Source organism: Sinocyclocheilus anshuiensis, unplaced genomic scaffold (assembly GCF_001515605.1).
Source record: "Sinocyclocheilus anshuiensis isolate Anshui unplaced genomic scaffold, SAMN03320099.WGS_v1.1 scaffold345, whole genome shotgun sequence".
In the NCBI taxonomy this organism is placed as follows: Eukaryota; Metazoa; Chordata; class Actinopteri; order Cypriniformes; family Cyprinidae; genus Sinocyclocheilus; species Sinocyclocheilus anshuiensis.
Window position 1 is genome coordinate 455,878 of NW_015536466.1, and position 21,477 is coordinate 477,354.

General features: G+C 38.7%; 2 protein-coding genes and 1 pseudogene across 4 annotated transcripts in view; 2 read left to right on the forward strand and 1 right to left on the reverse strand.

Annotated features, from left to right (window-relative positions):
• The first annotated feature begins 1,052 nt into the window (after nt 1-1,052).
• Nucleotides 1,053-4,854, forward strand: LOC107691147 (transmembrane 4 L6 family member 1-like). Of its 2 annotated transcripts, none has more exons than XM_016489739.1 (5): nt 1,053-1,249; nt 2,448-2,755; nt 3,879-3,950; nt 4,020-4,162; nt 4,250-4,854. In XM_016489739.1, exons 2-5 carry the CDS (start codon nt 2,462-2,464, stop codon nt 4,446-4,448), a joined length of 708 nt encoding a protein of 235 aa, XP_016345225.1. In that variant the 5' UTR covers nt 1,053-1,249; nt 2,448-2,461; the 3' UTR covers nt 4,449-4,854. The 2 variants fall into 2 exon arrangements, with proteins under 2 accessions (XP_016345225.1, XP_016345155.1); XM_016489669.1 differs by having other exon boundaries at nt 2,453-2,755.
• A 3,316-nt stretch (nt 4,855-8,170) lies between these two features.
• On the forward strand, nt 8,171-17,945 carry LOC107690662 (ceruloplasmin-like; annotated as a pseudogene).
• A 656-nt stretch (nt 17,946-18,601) lies between these two features.
• Nucleotides 18,602-21,477, reverse strand: part of hps3 (HPS3 biogenesis of lysosomal organelles complex 2 subunit 1) — a 15,743-nt gene continuing 12,867 nt past the window's right edge. For both annotated transcript variants that reach the window (XM_016488976.1, XM_016488911.1), the window contains 4 exons: nt 20,325-20,432; nt 19,319-19,525; nt 19,026-19,116; nt 18,602-18,940 (listed from right to left, as the gene is read on the reverse strand). In XM_016488976.1, the coding sequence (XP_016344462.1) occupies nt 18,828-18,940; nt 19,026-19,116; nt 19,319-19,525; nt 20,325-20,432 (519 nt within the window). In that variant the 3' untranslated portion in view covers nt 18,602-18,827. The remainder of the gene's footprint in view (nt 18,941-19,025; nt 19,117-19,318; nt 19,526-20,324; nt 20,433-21,477) is intronic.

The following is a 21,477-nucleotide window of genomic DNA, read 5'->3' on the forward strand; positions in this document are numbered from 1 at the left end:
TCCTGATAATTTTTTATATGATTTTTGAACGTCACAAAACAAGGCAGTAAAAAGTCAACAAAAATAAAAGAAAATAGTAAGAATAAAAGAAAAGACTAAGACAATGCAGCTGCATAATTTGTTCATGTCGCAATGCATGCTGGGAGCCATGGATGAGTTATGATTGGTGCACCCAGAATGCACTGCAGCATGAATCTGTCTGATGATCGTCACCATTGTTGAGATTCATATACTGATCCTTGATGTCTGCATGTATAAACAGTACAGATGTTCTAAACTGGTGTGCAGAGTGTTTTTAAAGTTCTTCATGATGGTGCTTTAAAATGTAGTTGTGATCAGTAACTTAAACTAAATTACACATCACCACTGATGACATCAGTGAATCAGGCTATGCATGACAACTACATCAGTATCAAAAAATGGCCAATATAACTTGATCACATTTTTTTCTTGCCATAACAAACGTGTTACATAAACACAGCTACAACAAACAGAGGAAAACTAATGTAAGATGGCCAATATTACATGATCACATTTTCTCTTGGTTTTTCTTGCTCTAACAAATGCGTTTCATAAACACAGTTACAGCAACCAGAGAAAAACTAATGTTAAAAAGTCAAGGGTCAAGATCCCAACTAAAACAAACACTTATCTCCAAAATGGTGACTGGTGACTTTTATTATTTTCAATAAACAATAACATCTAAACCTCTGTTAATTCTTAATAAGACATTTTTAGACGCATTACAAAAAAATAAAGTCTAACTGGTTAGTAATGTGTGAAGCTGGTGATGTTGTTTGTAGAGATGTTTAATCATCTTCTGCTGAGATCTTGGGAGATTTAATGTCTTTTATTTCAGTTGATTTCATGTCAGGCTGTGGCTGAAGTCAGCTGTAGTTCTTGTGTTTCTCTTTTCTTCAGTGATTCTGCTTGTTAACAGCAGGTGTTCATTACTAATGATCAATCAGCACTTAATTAATCACATAATTATCTCATTAACTTTAACACTGCTTCAGTGTTACTTTAACACTCTTTTAGAGTGGGACCATATATGCTCCGAGCAGTGTTAATTTAACACTCAGGATTTTACGGCGTACAGTAAGTGATGCCATCTACAGAGTCTAATCAGAAGTGCTGACGGCTGAAACACAACCTATCTGCACATCATCTCAACCACATGCACCTTTCAAGACAAAGGCCATTTGTGTTCCTTATGAACACTACCTACACTGCCGTTTAAAGATTTGGGGTCGGTAGGATTTTCTTCTTCTTCTTTTTCAAAATAAATAAATATGTTTATTCATCAAGGATGCATTAAATTGATTTAATGTGACAGTGAAAACATATATAATGTTACAAAATATTTATATTTTCTAAAGGCTGTTCTTTTAAACTTTATATTCATCAAATCCTGAAAAAATGACGGTTTCCACAAAAATATTGGGCAGCACAACTCTTTTCAGCATTGCTAATAATAATAAATGTTTCTTGAGCAGCAAATCAGCATATTAGAATGATTTCTGAAGATCGTGTGACACTGAAGACTGGAGTAATTATGCTGAAAATTCAGCTTTGCATTTTTTAACATATATTCAAAAAGAAATCAGTTATTTTAAATTGCAATAATATTTCGAAAATATAATTGTTTTTTTTCTGTATTTTGATCAAATAATTGTAGCCTTTCTGAGCATAAGAGACTTCTTTCAAAAACATTTGAACTTTTGAATGGCACACTCTTAAAAATAAAGGTTCTTTATTGGCTTTGATGATCCCACGAGGAAGCTTTACTATCAGTGGACCCTTTCCAGAAAGTTTCTTTATAGTGGAAAAGGGTTTGTTAACTTATAGAAATGTTCTTCATGCCATAAAAAATGGTTATTTTAAGAACAGTTAACTGGCTCCAAAATGGTTCTTCTATAGCATCACTGCAAAACGCCCTTTTGGAACCTTGGAACCTTTAAAAGTGTAGTGTATACGTTTAAAATGACAATGAATAGCTGATAGCAACTTTTACTGTGTTAAAAGAAAAATAAATAAATAAATAGTTTACTAAAAAAAAACGTACTATTTACTTTATTGTATGTCATCATTGAAAAGCTCATAAAAAGTGTTACAGTGTCAACCTTGTTGTGAACCAAATGAAAATGGAAAAGATATTTATAGATATTTATAAGAATATCAGCATTAGATTATCTTTCTAATGCTGAAGCACCTTATATTTTCACAACTTTGAAAACAAGGCTTGCCATTTTAAACTGTAAAACTGTCCACCTTTATGTTGAGATGCATCTTTGTCTGATTACCAACGAAATGACGAGAAAGGTTTGGTAGGAAAACATCTTGTAACTCTCTTCAAACCCCCCACAAAGTCCCGGTCATATCGTCTGTCAGAGAGTTTCCAGTCATAATGTATAATGTCAGCCCGCTTCCTGTCTCCTCCTCCTCAGTGCAGCAGCGGCTCATGGGGGGCCAAGGAGGGGGGAAGTCTCTTAAAACCCTTCCGCTCCTCCGTCCACCACCCTACTTTCCTGTCCCGGATTACAGCCGCCTGTGCTCGCTCCCTCTGCTCCGTGTGAAGATGTGTTCTCTGGGCTTTGCCAGGTCTCTGGGTTTTGCCCTCATCCCTCTCGCCACCTGCTGCATCGTGGCAAACATCCTGCTCTTCTTTCCTGACGGAAAGATGAACTTCGTAAAGGATGAGCATGTGACCACATATGTCTGGTACTTTATGGGAATCGGAGGAGGTGGTTTGGTGGTGAGTATCAGATTTGTGTTGCTGTAAATGTCTTGTGTCCTGGTTGTGTGCAAACGTGTGGAATAGTGTTGGTGGATTGAGGTTGCTGGACAAACCATCTCTGCACTGTGGACGTCCCTAACATCCCCATGAGGAAAAAACGGAATAAACACAACTGTAAAAATGCTAAATATTTTAAGAGCTAGGGTTAGGCTACTAAGGGTTAGGTTAAACGGTTAAAATCAGGATTAGGCTAATGAAAAATCACCAACTTGATGCAAAAGTATGTGTAAAAACTCTAAGGTGTAGAAAACATAATAAGCTTAATATAAAAACAAAAGTCAATGGGAAGTGAAAGTGTCCAAGATTCTTGGTGTATTGGTCAGTACAGAAAAGCTTATCTGTGCTGTTGTGAGTGTGAAATGATCAACACTCTCAAAAACGTTTTGAAAGTATTTTACAGTTTAGAGAACTGGTGGTGAATTCTTACTATCTCTTTGATAACTGTTCGTACGATCTACCCTTGCCTTCTGTAGGGTTAAATTTAGGGTGGGTCTAAATGTGGTCCTGGTCGTTTTCCTTAATAAATTTTTTTTACAAGTGTGAATTTATGAAATGAAATTGGTAACTCATACAGTTCTCATAAGACTGGGTTGGAATGAGAGTTACAAAGTAAACTTCGGGGGTGTTTCTTGGCTGCTGGTCAAAGTGTGGAGACAATGAACAATTCAAATGAAAAGCTAACGCTAAAATAAATGGATGAAGAGACCTTACTCCTCAAACCATACAACTGAGGAAACAAGAATACCAAAGTGCTTACTCTTATAGTTAGCGATAAAATACTTGTGTAAATTGTAATGAATTAATCGAAAGTACGAGTACTGGGTCAAAATCTTCAGATATCTAATTTGTTACTATACGTTGTTGATGATATCTTCGTAATTTTTCATCAAAATGCAATGCTGGTCCACCAGTTTTTCTTTGTTGCTGACATCTCCAGACTTCTCACAATTAATTCCATCGTTACATTCTAGATTTTTTCTTGTTGAATATTCTGTTTATGTCAGGAGTCAAATGCCGTAATGGGGTGTGATTACTCATTTAGACGGTTTTACTGTACTAAAAACTCCTTGTCCACATTCAGATGCTGATACCGGCCTGCGTGTTTCTGGGAATGGGGAAGTGTGCGGATTCCTGCGGAACAGACAGCTGTGCGGTGAGTGTTGGTAAGGGAGACATGTTGTACAGATCAGCCAGACTCATCAGTTTGACGTTGTGTGTGTAGATGTGTGGTTCGGTGTTCGCGGCTCTGCTGGGATTAGCCGGCTCTGCATACTGCTTCCTGATCTCCGCTGTGGCGCTCTTTAAGGGGCCGTATTGCTTCACTCAGATGGGATGGAGGTATCCTTTTGAGAATGATGGTGGAAGGTATGAGCTCTTTTTTTTCTTTTGAAAATGCTTTGATGGTGACTTCATAAGAAAAAAATCTTGCACTCTTTTCCTCCGTTTGTTCAGGTATCTGTTTGCTCGAGAGAAATGGTCTTTCTGCATTCAGCCGGCACACATTGTGGAGTGGAATGTGACGCTGCTGTCCATCCTGTTGGGTCTCAGCACCCTGGAGTTCCTCCTCTGTTTCCTGCAGCTCGTCAGCGGACTGGTTAATGCAGTGTGCCGGCCATGCTGCTACAAACAGGAGTACAGTCTAAACGCTTGAGGACGCTCGAGTGTTTCCCAGCCTCAGTCAGTCAGAAACAGGGCTGCTCATCTGCAGCAGAGCCACACTTCATGACACACAAACAGCTGTACCTTACTTTGGATTAAAAACACTAAGTCACTAGGTTTCAGCTGAATGCATCGGGACATTTCCACATCACTCCAGCCGAGTTTGCATTAGCAGTGCATGTTTTCTGTATTGAACAAACATTTGTATTGTACACTATCTGCAATATGCATTTTGCTAAAATATAAATGTATTTTTGTATGAGTTCTGTTCGTTTTGTACAGGAAGCTGTTTTGTAAATAATTGAAATGTTGAGAGTAATAGAAGTACAGATGATGAATGTTGTTTTATATACCTATAAAAGCTGTAATATGTTTTAAATAATCCCATCAATGACTAAATAGGTCTCGTTTTAGACTCATTTTTTTCTGTTTTGTTAAATTTGTGGTTACCTTCACACTTTGGTGGTTTTCACAATTTGCAGTACAAGAAAATTGCACAAATCCACTGGGGAATGGATGCTGTAAGCTTCATTATCCAGTCTCAGCAATAATCTCAAGAACATAAATCTGTGTCACACTGTAGAACTTGCCCAAATCCTCATAATTTGAGAACATGCAGATTTCTGGCCCAACATAAGCTAGACGAGTATGTGAGCACAAAGTCTTTAGCTACAGAGCTATGAACATTTATTTGTGAATTCTTGTATTTTCATGCAAAAACATATATCAGATATTCAAACCAAGGCATCCTGAGTAAACAATCCCTACAATACATCCATATGAAAAAAAAATGAAAATCTGCCCCATTAACTTAATAACTGGTCAAGCCAACTTTAGCAGCAAAAATTGCAACCAAATGCTTGGGTTAAGAGGACAGTCTTTCAGATTGCTGAAGTGGCATTTTAGCCCACTCTTCTTTCCAGAACTGCTTTAATTCAGTCCGATTGGAGCTTTTCTAGCATGAACTGGACAGTATAAAGTCCTGCAAAAGCATCTCAATCAGGTTCAAGTCAGGACTCTGACTAGATATTCAGGGGTGTACTGTATTTACTCATATGCATGGTATCATTACTACATAAATCACTTGCGCGTCACAGACTGGTGACATTCTCCTTCAGTATTTTCTGGTAGAAAGCAGAATTCATCCATCCATTCAATCAACTTGTTCACAGGGATGCTAGAGCCTATCCCAGCATATCAGGCCATAGACACAATTTAATGTCAGTTCCACTTTTGACAAAAAGAACATTCTCTCAAAAGTGTTGAGGATCATCAAGGTGTGTTTTGGCCAAATTTAGATAAGCCTTAATATGGCATGAATGTCTTAAAGGGGTCATATGATGCTGCTAAAAAGAACATTATTTTGTGTATTTGGTAGAGTGAGCAGAGGCCGGAGGGCTTGAGAACGGCGCGGCCGGCGGATTCGACGAAGGAGCGTCCGGCGGGCTTGCGGCAACCACATGTGACGACCCCGGCAGAAAGCCAATCTGGTGATCCACAGCACGAAGTTGATGTATTTCCTCAGCGACCAGCACGGATCAGCTCTAGGCATGACGAAGCGGATATCGTCCTCTTTTGGAAGAGTATTACAAAGTAGTTTCGCTTTCACAACTAAACACAGCGTCTTCACGACATGGCGGCAGCAACAATACTACAGCAAGAGCGAGAGTTACGCCTTTGCGTAAACTTTTGGGCAGTTATGCAAATCTTCCAACACAGTGATGTAGATATGTGGGGGAGTGTTTAAATGAGGAAGGAAAAATTGAAATCGCATCATATGACCCCTTTAAGATATTCTAAACATTAACATTTAGATTTTTTGTAAAGCTGCCTTGAAAAAATGTGTACAGTGAAAAGTGCTATACCAATGAAGTTGGCTTGACTTGACTTGTTCTTCTGGATTAGCAGTGGTCTTTGCCGTGTCACTCTTCCATGGGATGCCATTACTGGCATGTGTTTGTGATGGTGGAGTTGTGAACACTGACCTCTGACTGATGTGAAAGATTCCTGCAGTTCCTTGGATGTTGTCCTTGGCTCTTTTATGACTTCCTGGATGAGATGTTGATATGCTTTTAGAGGAATTTGGGTCGGTCAGCCAATTATGGCACAACGTTTTATCCATTTAGAGATTTGTTTATATCACTGTGGTTCTTCGGAGTCCCAGAACCTTTAAAATAGTTTTGTAGCCCTTCCCAGACTGCTGCATTTCACACATCAAGCGATCAAGCGATTGGGTCAAGCGATTAGTCAACAGAAGAGACAGACAGCTGCACGTGAGTGTCCTGCGTAATACTTGTTTATAGATCTGCTGTTGGAATTATTACTTGCTGCTAGGAAGGAATATTTCGTTTTCTGCCTATTTCTACGTTATATTTTTGTTTGCGTTTGTATTTTTGATTGCACTTTCTGGTAATTATAATAATTGCCCTCGGCAAAGAAGGAGCGCGTGTAATTTAATTGCTCCCTTCCTGCGTTTAAGTGCGAACTGTAGTTTCGATTTGAGGAATTGCCCTGCTATAGACTATTGGCTGTGCTAATTAGAAGGCGGCCACAGCTGTTTTCACTTTAGTGTCTTAGACTGTGTATTTATCTGATGTCCGTGCGCTGACGCGGAAGCATCAGCGGAAGCGTTCAGGCCTCCTTGTGTGAAGACAACTCATCTCTTTCGAAGCTACTTGACTTCATCATAAAAAAATACAAAATTAAAAAAATTAAAAAAATTAAAAATTCTCTCTCTTTATTTATTCCTTCTCTTTCTAGCTTGTACTTATTTGAACAATGTCTAAGAACTTGGTATTACATCCACTTCCTGTGTCTGTTTGCCTCTTTAAGAAGAATCGCTTTATGTATCCCCCAATTGTAAGTCGCTTTGGATAAAAGCGTCTGCTAAATGACTAAATGTAAATGTAAATGTAAATAACCATTCTTTGGCATAGCGTGCAACTGGGTGAGACCGTTTAGCCGACTTCATGTTGCTGAAAATGTTTGGCTTATATGTTGACTTTAAGTTGCAAAGTCAACAAATTGTTTTATTTCACTATTTATTTCTGTCATTCACCCTAATGCCTTTCCAAGCCTTTTACAAACCTGTTGACTGTCTTCTGTGGAACACAAAAGGTGAACTTTTGAGAAATATAATGGCTTCATAATCGAATATAATGAAAATGTAATAGCACTGGGCCAATCTTTATTCAACAAATTCTTGACTTTTGCCCTTTCTCTCCTTAGCATATGCAGCTTGCTTCATTATTTTAAAATGATTTGTCCCAGTGCGTTGCAATTGGGATTCAAAGCATTTCAACTGCTGAGTTGTTAAGTCCCAACAGACAAACATTTCTCAACTCAACATGAGACAAATGCCCAATACCCTATTGATTTTTACGTAATGCAAACAAGTTGGGGTTTTTTGGTCAGCAATGTTTTCCACATCTACCACGCACAAACACACTCAAACAATGGGGCGATATTAACACTGATTCAGGCGCAAGCTTTATCAGACAGATGGTTGATGACTGCAAAGAAAACTGACACAGGGTTTTCTGACAGACAGGAGTTTCCTAGAGTTCATGGCGTCACATACTGCCAGTAAATTCATGGGGTCGTGTATTTACCAGACCGCCCAGCTGTGTGTGTAAAAGTCAACTTGCCCTCTTCATGTCTGTTGTGATTGGCTGACTGCTGTCACCCTTCATCATTTAAAGAGGTGAAGCATCTGCTCCACTTTGATAGTCAACTCCCAGTGATCCAAAATGAAGGGGCTGCAGTGGACGCTGCTTGGGGTTTTGTGTTGTGCTGGAATCGCGTCTTCTATCACAAGGGAATATTTTTTTGCCATTAAGGAGATTCAGTGGGATTATGCTCCTAGTGGTAAAAGTCTGATTCAGAACAAAACCATAGAAAAAGATGAGTGAGTACAAACACCTCTGAGTTATGAGTTCAGTATGCAAGAAATTAGCTTATAATAACATTTTATTAAACACTGAATAATTTTAAATACACTCTAGTTGCAATTTATAGCCTTCTTTAGAACTTTAATGACAATTTCACTTGTATATTGCTCCTATTGTTTAGGCAGTCCTACTCAACTGTAGTATCCAACTGTATTAACGAATCACTGTTTGACTCCCAATGGAAGTCACTGCACCACTGCTCATTTAAAGCTGAACTGCCGCTTCAAACAGATTATGTTGCAATGAAGATGAATGAGCTCTGGTTGCTTTATTTCTGCAGATAGTTGTCAGTGTGAATGCAGCTTTAGATTCTGGGTCCCCAACAAACCCTTAACCCTAAATAATAGATTTATTTCTTAGGGATACAATTTTTACCTTTCTGAGTCAATGCATGTAAAATGTTGTTTTGGTGTTTGACAGAGAAGCACAGGTGTTTTTGGAGAGGGGAGAGCAGCGGATTGGACGGTTGTATAAAAAGGCAGTGTACCTGCAATATACTGACGCCACCTACAGGCAGGAGATAGAAAAACCCAAGTGGCTGGGCTACCTCGGACCCCTCATTAGTGCAGAAGAAGATGATGTAGTTATTGTGCACCTGAAGAACATGGCCAGACGAGAGTACTCCATCCATGCACATGGCCTCAGTTACAACAAGAGCAATGAAGGTGATGTTAAATAAGCCTGTGAATTCATTTACTTTAACTCATGTGCACAAATTGCTCATCATGAAAACTGTGAATATGGGCTTTCTCTCCAGGAGCACTATATCCCGACTCATCAGAAAAGGTGGAAAAAGCCGATGATTCAGTGGCCCCTGGGAAGTCGTTCACCTATGTTTGGACCCTACCGGCTTCCCATACTCCAGGAAAAGATGACACTAACTGTCTGACCAGAATATACCACTCGCATGTTAAAGCCCCCAGAGACATCGCCTCAGGTCTCATTGGACCTCTCATTATATGTAAAAAAGGTACAAATCTTTCTCTTTACTTCAGGGCTCAAATGTCAGCATCTCTCAGTAATGTTGTGGACATATATATGGATATATATTTTATATGTGACATGAGATATTTTCCATCTCATGTCATGACAGTGTAAACCAGTAAACACAGTGATTTTCATATTATACACGTAAAGAATTTACAGCAGTGACAAATAACTGGAAATTCATCCACATAGAAATGGTCCACCTTAAATATGATTATCTAGACAGGTTTACACCTTAAATAAACACATATAAGAATAATTATTGTGCATAAATAAGAATTAATTAATTACTGAAAGAATGTATGCGTTTAAAAGCATAAACTAGAGTATTTTGCATACAATCTTCTCGTTTATGCTTTTTAACCCATAAAGTTCCTTGCTCCTGAGGGAAAAAACGCAGGGTGAACTCAAAAGTTTTGTCTAATTTTTGTCAATATGGATCTGATATTTGTCACTATTAAATCTGAAACATTCTGTTAAGACTTGAAACCCTTCAAAAAAAAAAAAAGTTGTAAAGAGTACAATAAGTTTTATTTATGCATATTACATAATGAGCATTTTGAATCAGCCTTTTCAATCAGGGTTTCAGGAACCTTGCCTTTTTAACAAACAATTGAGTTTATGTTAAACATCTGGCTAGCTGCTACACAGTGACAATTTGGAATGCAAACAAAGACTCAAAGGATTATGCAATAAAAGTTACTGATACAATTTCATATAAAAATGTTGACCGCCATGAAAGTCATTGTATACTGTAATTCACACACTTCAAGTTCTGATATAGTTCACTAGCACTGAACGATTCTTTTTTTTTCTGTGCAATTTCTTTTTTTGCGCAATTCTCAGGCTCTCTAGATCTGTATGGGGACAAGACAGCTGACTATCTTTACGCCCTCATGTTTACGGTGTCTGACGAGAACCTCAGCTGGTACCTGGATGAAAATATCAGGACCTACTGCACAGCTCCTGCCAAAGTCAACAAGCAATAAAATGCACTGTGAGTTCAGTGATAATGTCAACAGGCCATCAAGTCAAACCCTGCTCTAGGCACATCTATGAACTACCTAGAATACTAGTATACAGTACTGTAGAGTATGTTCTATATAATGTCTACTATTTTTTTTTTTAATATTCTGTAAAACTATCCAGAAATCTCACCTTCCTTTCTGAACTTTACTGCAGCTATCAACGGGTATGTCTACGGCAACCTGCCGGACCTCAGTATGTGCATGGGCAATAAGATCCACTGGCACTTGTTTGGGATGGGGAACGAGGTGGACCTCCACTCAGCCTTCTTCCACGGACAGATCCTGACAGACAAATGGCAACATGTTGACACCCGTCAGTCTGTTCCCGGCTACTTTTGTTAATGTAGAGATGGTGGCAGATAATCCCGGCCGGTGGCTCCTCAGCTGCCATGTCAATGACCATCTGGAAGGTACAGAAAGACCAGATCTGAGAATATGGATGCAAAAATTCTGCATTGTTACAATGGCTGTGTTGCATTTAATTACATTTCTCCCCACTTTTAGCTGGCATGCAAGCCATTTTTGAGATTTAGAAGTGTTTCCCAAATGCGCATAAACCCAGACCGTTTGGAGAAGTGAGACAGTATTACATTGCCGCTGAGGAAATCATTTGGGATTATGGGCCAACGGGGATAAACCAGTACTCAGGGAAGAAACTTGCTGATGACAGGTAAAAATAAGCTATCTGAGAGACATATTGAAGTCAAAGCAAATGTCCTTTTGTCCTTACAATTTGAGCTCGTGCCTCTGAACATCCTCAGTGTATCTGACACTTTCTTTGATAACCGCAATGATCGCATCGGGGGCAAATACAAGAAAGTCCAATATGTGGAATATACTGATGACACATTCTCCAAACGCAAAGAGAGGACCCCTGAGGAGCAGCACCTGGGAATTCTGGGTAATAAAACTACAGTTTCTATGGGTACACAAATGTTGTCAACAGAACATACATTGTATTTAACTTGGAATCTTCCTTTAAAGGGGTCATATGATGCGATTTAAATTTTTCCTTTCTCTTTGGAGTGTTACAAGCTCTTGGTGCATAAAGAAGATCTGTAAAGTTGCAAAGACTAAAGTCTCAAATCCAAAGAGATATTCTTTATAAAAGTTCAGAGTCAGCCACACCTGCCTAAAACAGCTCGTTCTAACACGCCCCCACATATCTACCTCACTATGTGGGAAGATTTGCATAACGCCGCCCAAATGTTCACGCAAAGAAAGAAGGCGTAACTTTTAGTCTCACTGTAGTTTTGTTGACGCTGCAGCCATGTCGTGAAGATGCTGTGTGCTTCGTTGTGAAAGCGAAACTACTTTGTTTGGTCTTCCAAAAGAGGACGATATCCGCTTCGTCATGCCTAGAGTTGATCTGTGCTGGTCGCTGAGGGAATACATCAACTTTCACCGTGGACAAAGCGGAATCCAGCCAGGAGTCCGTCACATGTGGTTACCGCTCATTCGTCGGATCCGCCGGGCGCGCCGTTCTCGACCCCGCCGCCTCAGCTCACTCTATCCCAGCCTCAGCAAACAATAATGTACAGTATGTTGAAAATAATGTGTTTTTTTAACTTTAAACCGCATAAACACATTTCATTAGACCAAATACACAAAATAATGTTCTTTTTAGCAGCATCATATGACCCCTTTAACTGTAATATTACAATGAACATGTTGCAGTGATTTGCTTGCAGACATTAGTCTTCTTCAGTGCTTTCTCTTCACATCTTTGGGATGTTTTTTAGGTCCAATCATCAGAGCAGAGGAAGAGGACACAATTAAAGTGACATTTAGAAATAAAGCAAGCAGGCCCTACAGTATCCAACCTCACGGAGTGCAATATAACATAGAAATGGATGGAACTCTCTACCACAACGTCCTGGAAGGTAAAGAATAAACCTCTTTGAATAAATGTATAAAAATGTATGATGGACTTAAACTAAATATCATTCTTTTCCATTATTTTTTACGCAGAGTCATACACCGCCAAAAAGCTTCGTGAACTCAAGAAAGAAGCAAGTAAGAAAAAGATCTCAATGATATACAGAAAAATCTGGAAATGAAGGGATAAGCAAGTCTAATATTGAATCAAGGCCAGGGATCATTGCGCAAAAGTTTATTTTACAGTCCTGCCTGGACTCAAACAAATCAGTCCAAATCCATGAGAGACCAAAGTCTCTCTGAATTATCTGGCATGACTTGCCTTACTAACAAATTCACCCCTATTTGCTTCTCTAATACTTGTTTCTGGTCTCATTGTGAATAATTCACCAGTTCACCTTACTCCAAAGAAGTTTGTCTTCATAATCCATTCATCTATCTATTCATCCATCCATTTTCTAAACCATTAAGTAGTCGCAAGGATGCTTTCCCAGCATATATATTCTATTCAAAAAGCCCTTCAAAAGTGAGTACTGGCAGTGTTTTATGCTCTACTATCACATGGGTGTCAAATCCTGCTCCTGGAGGAGAGTTTAGCTTGAATCAGTTAAAGCCAGTTCATTGTTGATTCAGTGATGTCATCATCCAGCTCAGTTCAGTTCTCATCCAATAGTGTCTGTGCAATTACTTTGTCGGTAATGTTGCCAAATAGTGCCTATTAAGTGTCCTCAGGTAAGCAAGCCAAACGGCAAAACTTCATCCACTGCAAACTCATATTCAGCTCTGAATCCATCTTGGTAATTCTTGGGTAAAATGAAGTCTGGTCCTTTATATTATTTATAAGGCAAAAAGACGATCACTGAATGTAGAAATGTTGAAGTTGTATGTCGTTCATCTCTTTCAGGAGTGGTCGAGCCACTTCCTGCTGCATTAGTCCGTCCTGACTCCACCTACCAGTATGAGTGGGTGGTTCCTAAGGATGGAGGACCAACCGAAAAAGATCCAGACTGCATCACCTACTTGTACTACTCAGCGGTGGATCCCATTCGAGACACCAACTCTGGGCTGGTTGGACCTCTTCTGATCTGCAAGCCCAAAACCCTCAAATCAGGAAAGCAGGTGCGGGAGGTGGATGTTGAGCTTTTTTTGTAAAATGTCTGGAAAGGACTACAATATTGGTAGCTGAAAGTGTGTGGAGAACTTTGTGACTCTTTCTTTCTGCTGAGTTCTGTAAGCCCAGCTTCCATTTGGGTCTAACTATTCCCAACAATAATGTATAACAATTCATTGTTCATAGCTTTGCCAATATTTTTCCATCCTAGAAAAATGTGGATAAAGAGTTTCATCTTCTTGCAACTGTGTTTGATGAGAACCTGAGCTGGCATTTGGATGACAACATCAACAGATCCGCAAAACAGCCTAAATCTGTAAATAAAGAAGATGAAGACTTTCAAGAGTCCAATAAAATGCACTGTAAGTGCTATAGACTCCTTGAGAAAACTTTTTTTTTTGCATTTCTGCAGCACACAAACCATATTTTTTTCACGTTTTCATCCAAACAAATATTTGTTTTTCATTCACAGCGCTCAATGGATACATGTATGGGAATCTGAAAGGCTTGAGTATGTGTAAAGGTGATAAGGTGTCTTGGCATCTGTCCGGACAAGGATCAGAGGTTGACATCCATGGACTTTACTTTGAGGGCAACAGGTTCCTCTACAAAGACACCAAGAGAGACACCATCAACGTGTTTCCTCATATCTCTCACACTGTCATCATGGAGCCTGATAGCATGGGTACAGTCCCACCCATTCTCTCTTTGATCTCACTGTGACAAAGAACACTTATATGCAACATTTGAAGTCTTATTTTAATACTACACATGCTCTTAAATGCGTATGATGGTTTTTTTAGTCAACTTAAAACAGTGTTGTTGAATTCTTATCTTGATCAGTCGACACATTCAACCAGTGTTATTCCAAATCTGTATGCATTTCTTCAGTGGAACACCAAAGAAGTTATTTTGAAATGTATTTTGAGATCTTTTTGTCCATACAAAGAAAGTTCTTCAAAATATCTTCTGTTGTGTTCCACAGAGGAAATAAGGTACAGGTTTGGAACCTCACACTGAACATTGCTAGATTTATCAGCATCATTTATTCCTTACACAATCACATAAATATGCATTTGAGATTAACATCAAAGTTGTAGACGTGGTGTTCTGATGATGTGACATGGTGTCTGCAGGACAGTTTGAGGTGGGATGTAAAACCACAGATCATTATCATGGAGGCATGAGAGCCAACTACACCGTGGAGCAGTGCCACTTCTGGAACCGTCAGTCTGAGACGATGCTACACCAGAAGAAGTATTACATCGCTGCAGTTGAGATGGACTGGGACTATTCACCCACCCGCACATGGGAGGAACAGATGCACCATGGTCTGAAAGACAGGTATTCCAAGTCCTTCACCAGAACTCATGAATCCAATTTGCAAAAATACATGAAGAACACCAGTGGTGTTCATTGACACCAAATGTGGTTATGTGCCAAGCATCAACATGCAGATGTGAATGAGATTTGAGATTTATGGTGAAGGGTAAGATTGTCAGCGAAAAACTGTATCAGTGACACCAAGAACCCCATTGGTTCTTGAGTGAGTTGTGACATACTGTGACCAGATAAGTTTTAAAGGGTTAGTTCACCCAAAAATGAGAATTGTGTTTTTAATTACTCACCCTCATGTCGTTCCAAACCCGTAAGACCTTCGTTCATCTTCGGAACACAAATTAAGAAATTTTTGATGAAATACGAGAACTTTCTGACCCTCAATAGACAGCAACGCAACTCATACGTTCAACGCCAAAAAGGTAGTAAGGACACTGTTAAAATGTGATATCTGTGGTTCAAACGTACTTTTATGAAGCTACGTGTGTCTTGTGAATGCGCGTCAAAGACGGGCATGGAAGAGAAGAAACTGTTGAATAAAGTTGTTATTTTTGTTTTATTTGCTCAGAAAAAGTATTCTCTTAGCTTTGTAAAATTACAGTTGGACCACTGATGTCACATGGACTATTTTAACGATGTCCTTATTACCTTTTTGGGCGTTGAACATGTCAGTTGCGTTGCTGTCTATGGAGGGTCAGAAAGCTCTCGGATTTCATCAAAAATATCTTAATTAGTGTTCCGAAGGTGAACGAAGGTCTTATGGGTTTGGAACGACATGGGATTGAGTAATTAATGACAGAATTTTCATTCATTTTTTGTGTGTGTGTGTGTGTTTGTGTGTGTGTGTGTTTTTACAGTGTCAGTACAGAAAATGCAAGTTCTAAATCAATCTATTTATCTAAATCTATTTATTTTGATATATTCAGTCCAGGAAACGAGTTCCTAAAAAAGAAGGCAAATTCATTGGTTCAAAATATAAGAAGGTGCTGTACAGAGAGTACACTGATGAAACCTTTACCAAACCCAAGGAAAGATCTGCTGATATGGAACACTTGGGAATTATGGGTACATATTTTTAGAATATGCTGTACATTGAAGGTTGGCTCATACTTTGGTGTAAATGTTTGTAAACCTTCAAAATATGCTCATCTCAGGACCCATGATCCATGGTAAAGTGGGAGAAAAAGTGAAGATTGTGTTTAAGAACATGGCTAAGAGACCGTACTCCATACACGCCCATGGAGTCAAAACTGACAGTCCTCAGGTGGCCCTGACACGTCCAGGTAAGATCTGGCAATTGTATTCTAGACAAATGGAGGTTCATATTGTTTATTACGTCTAAATGTATGTATTGCTTACTCAAGGCGAAACTCAGACCTATACCTGGTACCTCCCAAAGAATTCTGGGCCGACAGAAGAGCAGGAGGAATGCAGCGTTGGAGCGTATTACTCAACCGTAGACGTTATCAAGGTACTGACACAAGATCATAGGACCTTGTTCAGAACCAGTTTGGATCTAAGTGTGATGTTTCTTACCTGATGACCTTGCTTTCTACCAACACTGTCTTGGCAAATTGTGGCGAATTTGAATGAATTCCTACCATTTGTACATTTTCGTACAATTTACTCACGTCCCACTGAGGGCTTAGGGATGGGGTTAAAGATGCTACTTCATGCTTGTTTTTTTTAATCATGCAAATGATTTAGAATCAAATCGTACAAATTCATATGAAGTCGCAAACTTGTGAAAAAAAAAAAAATGTTTTCTGCTGAGTTTGGGTTGTGTCCAACATTTTGAATAATTAATTTTTCATTGAAACGCATTCAGTGCAAATGTGATGCTGCCTTAGAAGTTGGTCAGAAGGTAGCACAATTATACATCTCTAGAAGCTAGGTTTTGGAATGGAGCCAGAGTCTATGTAAATCTGATTGTCTTCTCGTGCAGGACATGTACAGTGGTTTGATCGGGCCGCTGGTCATTTGCAAGAAGAGCCTGGCGCGAACACTGGGGCTGAAGAAAGAGATCGAGGAGTTTGCTCTGCTCTTCATGGTCTTTGATGAGAATGAATCTTGGTATCTGGATGACAACATCAAAGCTCATGTTAAAAACCCTCCCAAGGCACTGAAGGAGGATGAAGGGTTTATCGAGAGCAACAAGATGCTTAATGTCTCTTGGTTGCATAGTTTTGGTCGTGGTTTTTGAGGATGAGGACATGCCTCAAATAATTGAAACTTCTCACAGAATAGTGAGCTAAATGTTAGCACAGTTAAATTTCCTCTTATTTAAACCATTGCCTCAGCATTAAAATGTAAGCAATGTTCCTGTTATTATTAGTCACCAAAACATTCTAGTGTAAAATGGCCAAAATTATAAAATGGGCCTGATGTGTTGATGATAAACTAGTGGTTATTCCTTTGCTCATCACAGGAATCAATGGTTTAGTCTACGGCAATCTTAAAAGGCCTGGACATGAAGGTTGGAGATAAAGTGTACTGGTATCTGATGGGAATGGGAAACGAGGTGGACATACACACTGCACACTTCCACGGCCACAGCTTTGACTACAAGGTAATTCATCCATCCGTCCATCCAAACACCACAATGAGAATGAGAATGTTTCAGAGTAGCAGTGCGATGGCAATCGGCTTTTCCCGCAGGTCAGTGGCACACATCGAGCAGACGTGTTTGATCTGTTCCCCGGGACGTTCCAGACAGTCACCATGCGTCCGCTGTATTCTGGCACCTGGCTATTGCACTGCCACGTCACCGACCACATCCAGGCCGGAATGGAGACCACATACACCATACTCGAGAAAGATGGTAAGGTTATGAGATTAAATGTAGTAATTCAAGAAAGAATAACATGTTTTACTACCATTATGCAAAAAAGCTTCCACTTCAGCTCTTTAATACACAAAGGGGAGAACGGGGCATGTTGTCACATGGGGTGGTTGACACGAGAATTCCTAAATGCAGTTACACAAATGTTTTTGTGTTTCATTTGGGCATATTTGACCAGAAACACAAACTAAATATAAATTTCTTTCTTTTTTTTTTTAGGGAGAAAGAGGGGCTTCCTGGGTTTGTTTGGTAGCGGTTGAAATCCCATGTGCCTGTAACAGGAAGTTTGTGTTAATACTTGCTCATGATTTTTCTAAATAAACACTTGTAGTTCTTTGAATTATTGTTTGCAAAAGAGCATTCAAACATTCCTGCCTTGCTTAAAAATACTGTTAAAGTTAACATGAGATTTAAAGTTATTTTACTTCTTTAATTTGACAAATTTGATTAGATCAGAATTAATCTTGATTAGATTAGAAAAATGGCTTCTAAAGACTATATTGAATATACAAGTAGTTTCAGAAGGTTATGAAGATTTTTTTTTTTTTTTTCCGTTTTTGCACAGTAAGATCAGGAAAGATTACATTAAATAGGGTTGATTTAGTAAGAAAATAGTAAAAGGAAGACATTAATTTTGTTACTGTAGCTTGAAAATATAATAACTATACACAGAAAAGAATATTTACAAAATGAGCTGCACATAAGATTCTGTATATGAATATCATTTAATAAAAATAAAAAAAAATAAAAAGGACAATTTATAATGTTCATTCTGAGAAATCAGATCAAATGAGATGACAGCTGCATTATGGGTAATGTGCGCACAAATATCTGACAAACATTCAAACAAAAACACTACAAGCCTAACAATAATAAAAATTTAAAAAATCAATCAAAATCAAAAGTGTTTAAAAAACACTTAATTTAATAATTGTACATTTAATTATATATATATATATATATATATATATATATATTTGTTCTTATAATAAGGAGAGTGCTTGCTTTTTGAAGTAAACGTATAATAATAACATCCAGACTATATGAATGATTGTAACATGCTTCCTATCAGATCATGTTCACAGCGGTCGCACATGACTAATGAGATGAACAAACTCTTTTTTTTGTCTATCAGCATTCAAAGCAGCAGGAAGACTGTAGATCCAGATCTAGTCTTTAAACCGGTTTAGTGTTGATTCTCTGATTGTCTAAAATACATGCTAACAGTCACGAGATTTCACTGGCTGCATTCGAGTAGATGTGGCAGGAAGAAATGAGCCGTTCCATCATCCGGCAGCAAGTCCAGGAACTCCAGCGGGTTCAACTCCTTGGCCGCCACAACCAGAGTTTCTGTGAAAGAAAAGACAGCGTTTTCATGAGCAGCAGATTTCATTCCGTTGTGTTTGGACAGACAGAAGCATAAAACGACTGCTACCTTTGAGTGCTGAGAGGAGGACGGTGTTGTCATTTCCTGCTGTCCTTATCCTGTCACAGACCTCGGGGAAAAGCTTCTGCCACCACAGAGACTGGAGAGAGAGAAGAAACAGAAAACGATTAACATGAAAGAGTGTCAAGTCACGCTGATTCCAAACCTTTCTAACAATTTCCGTTTATTTCATGACTACTTTGGCCAGTAACATTGAGAACGCAGTGACACACTGATCATGTGTAGCTTGTAGAAGCCTTGTACGCTTCAGGCCTCACCACCAAAGCGGTTAAGTGTGTTACCAGTTTGTCGTTCTGTAGCTCGTGGTTGGCGTAGGAGATGATGGCTTGTGGACACCGGTCTAGCAGTCTGTCGATGGATGTCTCGTGCTGGCCCAGTTTGGTGGCACAGAGCACATGCACACTGAGACCGGTGCAGTCAGAGTCAGACAGCTGCTCCAGCAGAGGCAGGATAAACGAGACCTCCAGCGTTGGGCCGCACAGCAGAGACTGCACAGTGAGGAGAGCAGCACACGTACTAAATATACGGCACACCTTCTATCGTGTTCCACATCAGCGAGAGTAAATGAGGACGGATTGTCATTTTTTGGGTGAACTGTCCTTTTAAGGAATTATCTCCTGAGCTGAGGCTGAACTGAGCACCTGACGGGCCGAGCCGCTTTAAACTATACGTCTTAACTATATGTGACCCTGGAGCACAAAAGCAGTGTTAAGTCGCTGGGGTATATTTGTAGCAATAGCCAACAATACATTGTATGGGTCAACATTATTGATTTTTCTTTTATGCCAAAAATCATTACGATATTAAGTAAAGATCATGTTCCATGAAGATATTTTGTACATTTCCTACCGTAAATATATCAAAACTTAATTTTTGATTAGTAATATGCATTGCTAAGAACTTCATTTGGACAACTTTAAAGGAGATTTTTTTGCACCCTCAGATTCCAGATTTTCAAATAGTTGTATCTCGACCAAATATTATAATATCCTAACAAACCATACATCAATGGAAAGCTTATTTATTCAGCTTTCAGATGATGTATAAATCTCAATTTCACAAAATGTGACCCTTATGACTGGTTTTGTGGTCCAGGGTCACATATCTTACCAGTTATTGTAAAGCCCTTAATATAAAGTATGTCTCATGTTTAGAACAAATTGGATTATGCACTTTCCCACTTTACTTCAGTTGATCTGGCTGCACTTCCTAGAGGTCCTTGATATTCATTTCCATCATTTACATTACTGTCGCTTGCCAGAAAGAGAGAAATATATCAGCGCACACCTGAAGTTTGTGCAGGTCCTCCTGGTGGTCATGGGTGATGCTGAACTGGACAGGCGTCAGGATGCTCACCCACGGGTACAGCATCCCGTAATGAGAGCAGGAGTTTATCTGGACGTGAAGAGCATTTGATAGATTTTAAACTGGAATGAGGGACATGACAGTCTTTATACCTGATTTAGCTTATAGTCTGTGTTTTCTTAATTAGCTAATGTCTGCTAAGGCGAGAATACCTATTGCTTGTTCATATTGATTTGAATACCTTGTTTAAACTGGATTTGTACAGGTATTTGTACTTAACGGCAGTTTCCCGCACCATTTGTGCAACAGACTTGATCAAATCATGTCTTATTCAGGAGAAACGTACTCAGACTTACAATTTTCACCTGATGGACAATGAGGAAAATAAGCAAAATAAAAGCACTACAATGTAATAAACTACCACTCAGAACTACCTAGTAACGTCCCAGTTACTACTCCAGACCAACTGTGGAAAGAAGTGTGAATGCTTGCAATACTGATGTTGTATCGAGAGGATCAGTCTTCACATGTAAACACTAATAGCCAATGTTTTAACTACTCATTTTATTACTTATTCATTGTGAAACTAAAAGGCACAGCTAAATGTGACATTTATTATAAGAGGTTTATGTGGACAGTTTTAGTTTCACTTGTTGTTAGAATATTTTTAATGTTATATAATCTTACAATTTGCACTTTAACTTTTAATTATACTGTAATATTAATTTTAAATCACTCATTTTATCCCCAGAAAAAAATAATCAATTTAATTGAGGCATTGGTATTAGTATCAGTGGCCTTCATTCATAGTATTTAGTTACAAGTATTTAAAACACTGACTTCATGTGATTTCCACATCAATTTGGAGATTCAATGTCAAAATATATTTATGATTACAAATGTTTGTACAAATTTAATGTTAGGTGTGATTAAATAATCACAGAGATTAGTTAACCCTGATTAGTTAATTTTAAATAATTAAAATCAACAGCTTTAATAGCAATATGTTGAAAACCACCTATAACACCCTAGAAAGTGCTAAAACAAGCTAAAAATGTATGTACACCTACACACACGCACAATATATATATATATATATATATATATATACAGTGGGTACGGAAAGTATTCAGAC

Excerpts from the sequence above, each read along its gene's own strand:
- LOC107691147 (XM_016489739.1), top strand. The coding sequence starts at position 2,462 with ATGGGGGGCCAAGGAGGGGGGAAGTCTCTTAAAACCCTTCCGCTCCTC. Across the intron at positions 3,951-4,019 it reads GCGGAACAGACAGCTGTGCG|ATGTGTGGTTCGGTGTTCGC; the intron begins GTGAGTGTTGGT and ends TTGTGTGTGTAG. Across the intron at positions 4,163-4,249 it reads TTTGAGAATGATGGTGGAAG|GTATCTGTTTGCTCGAGAGA; the intron begins GTATGAGCTCTT and ends CCGTTTGTTCAG.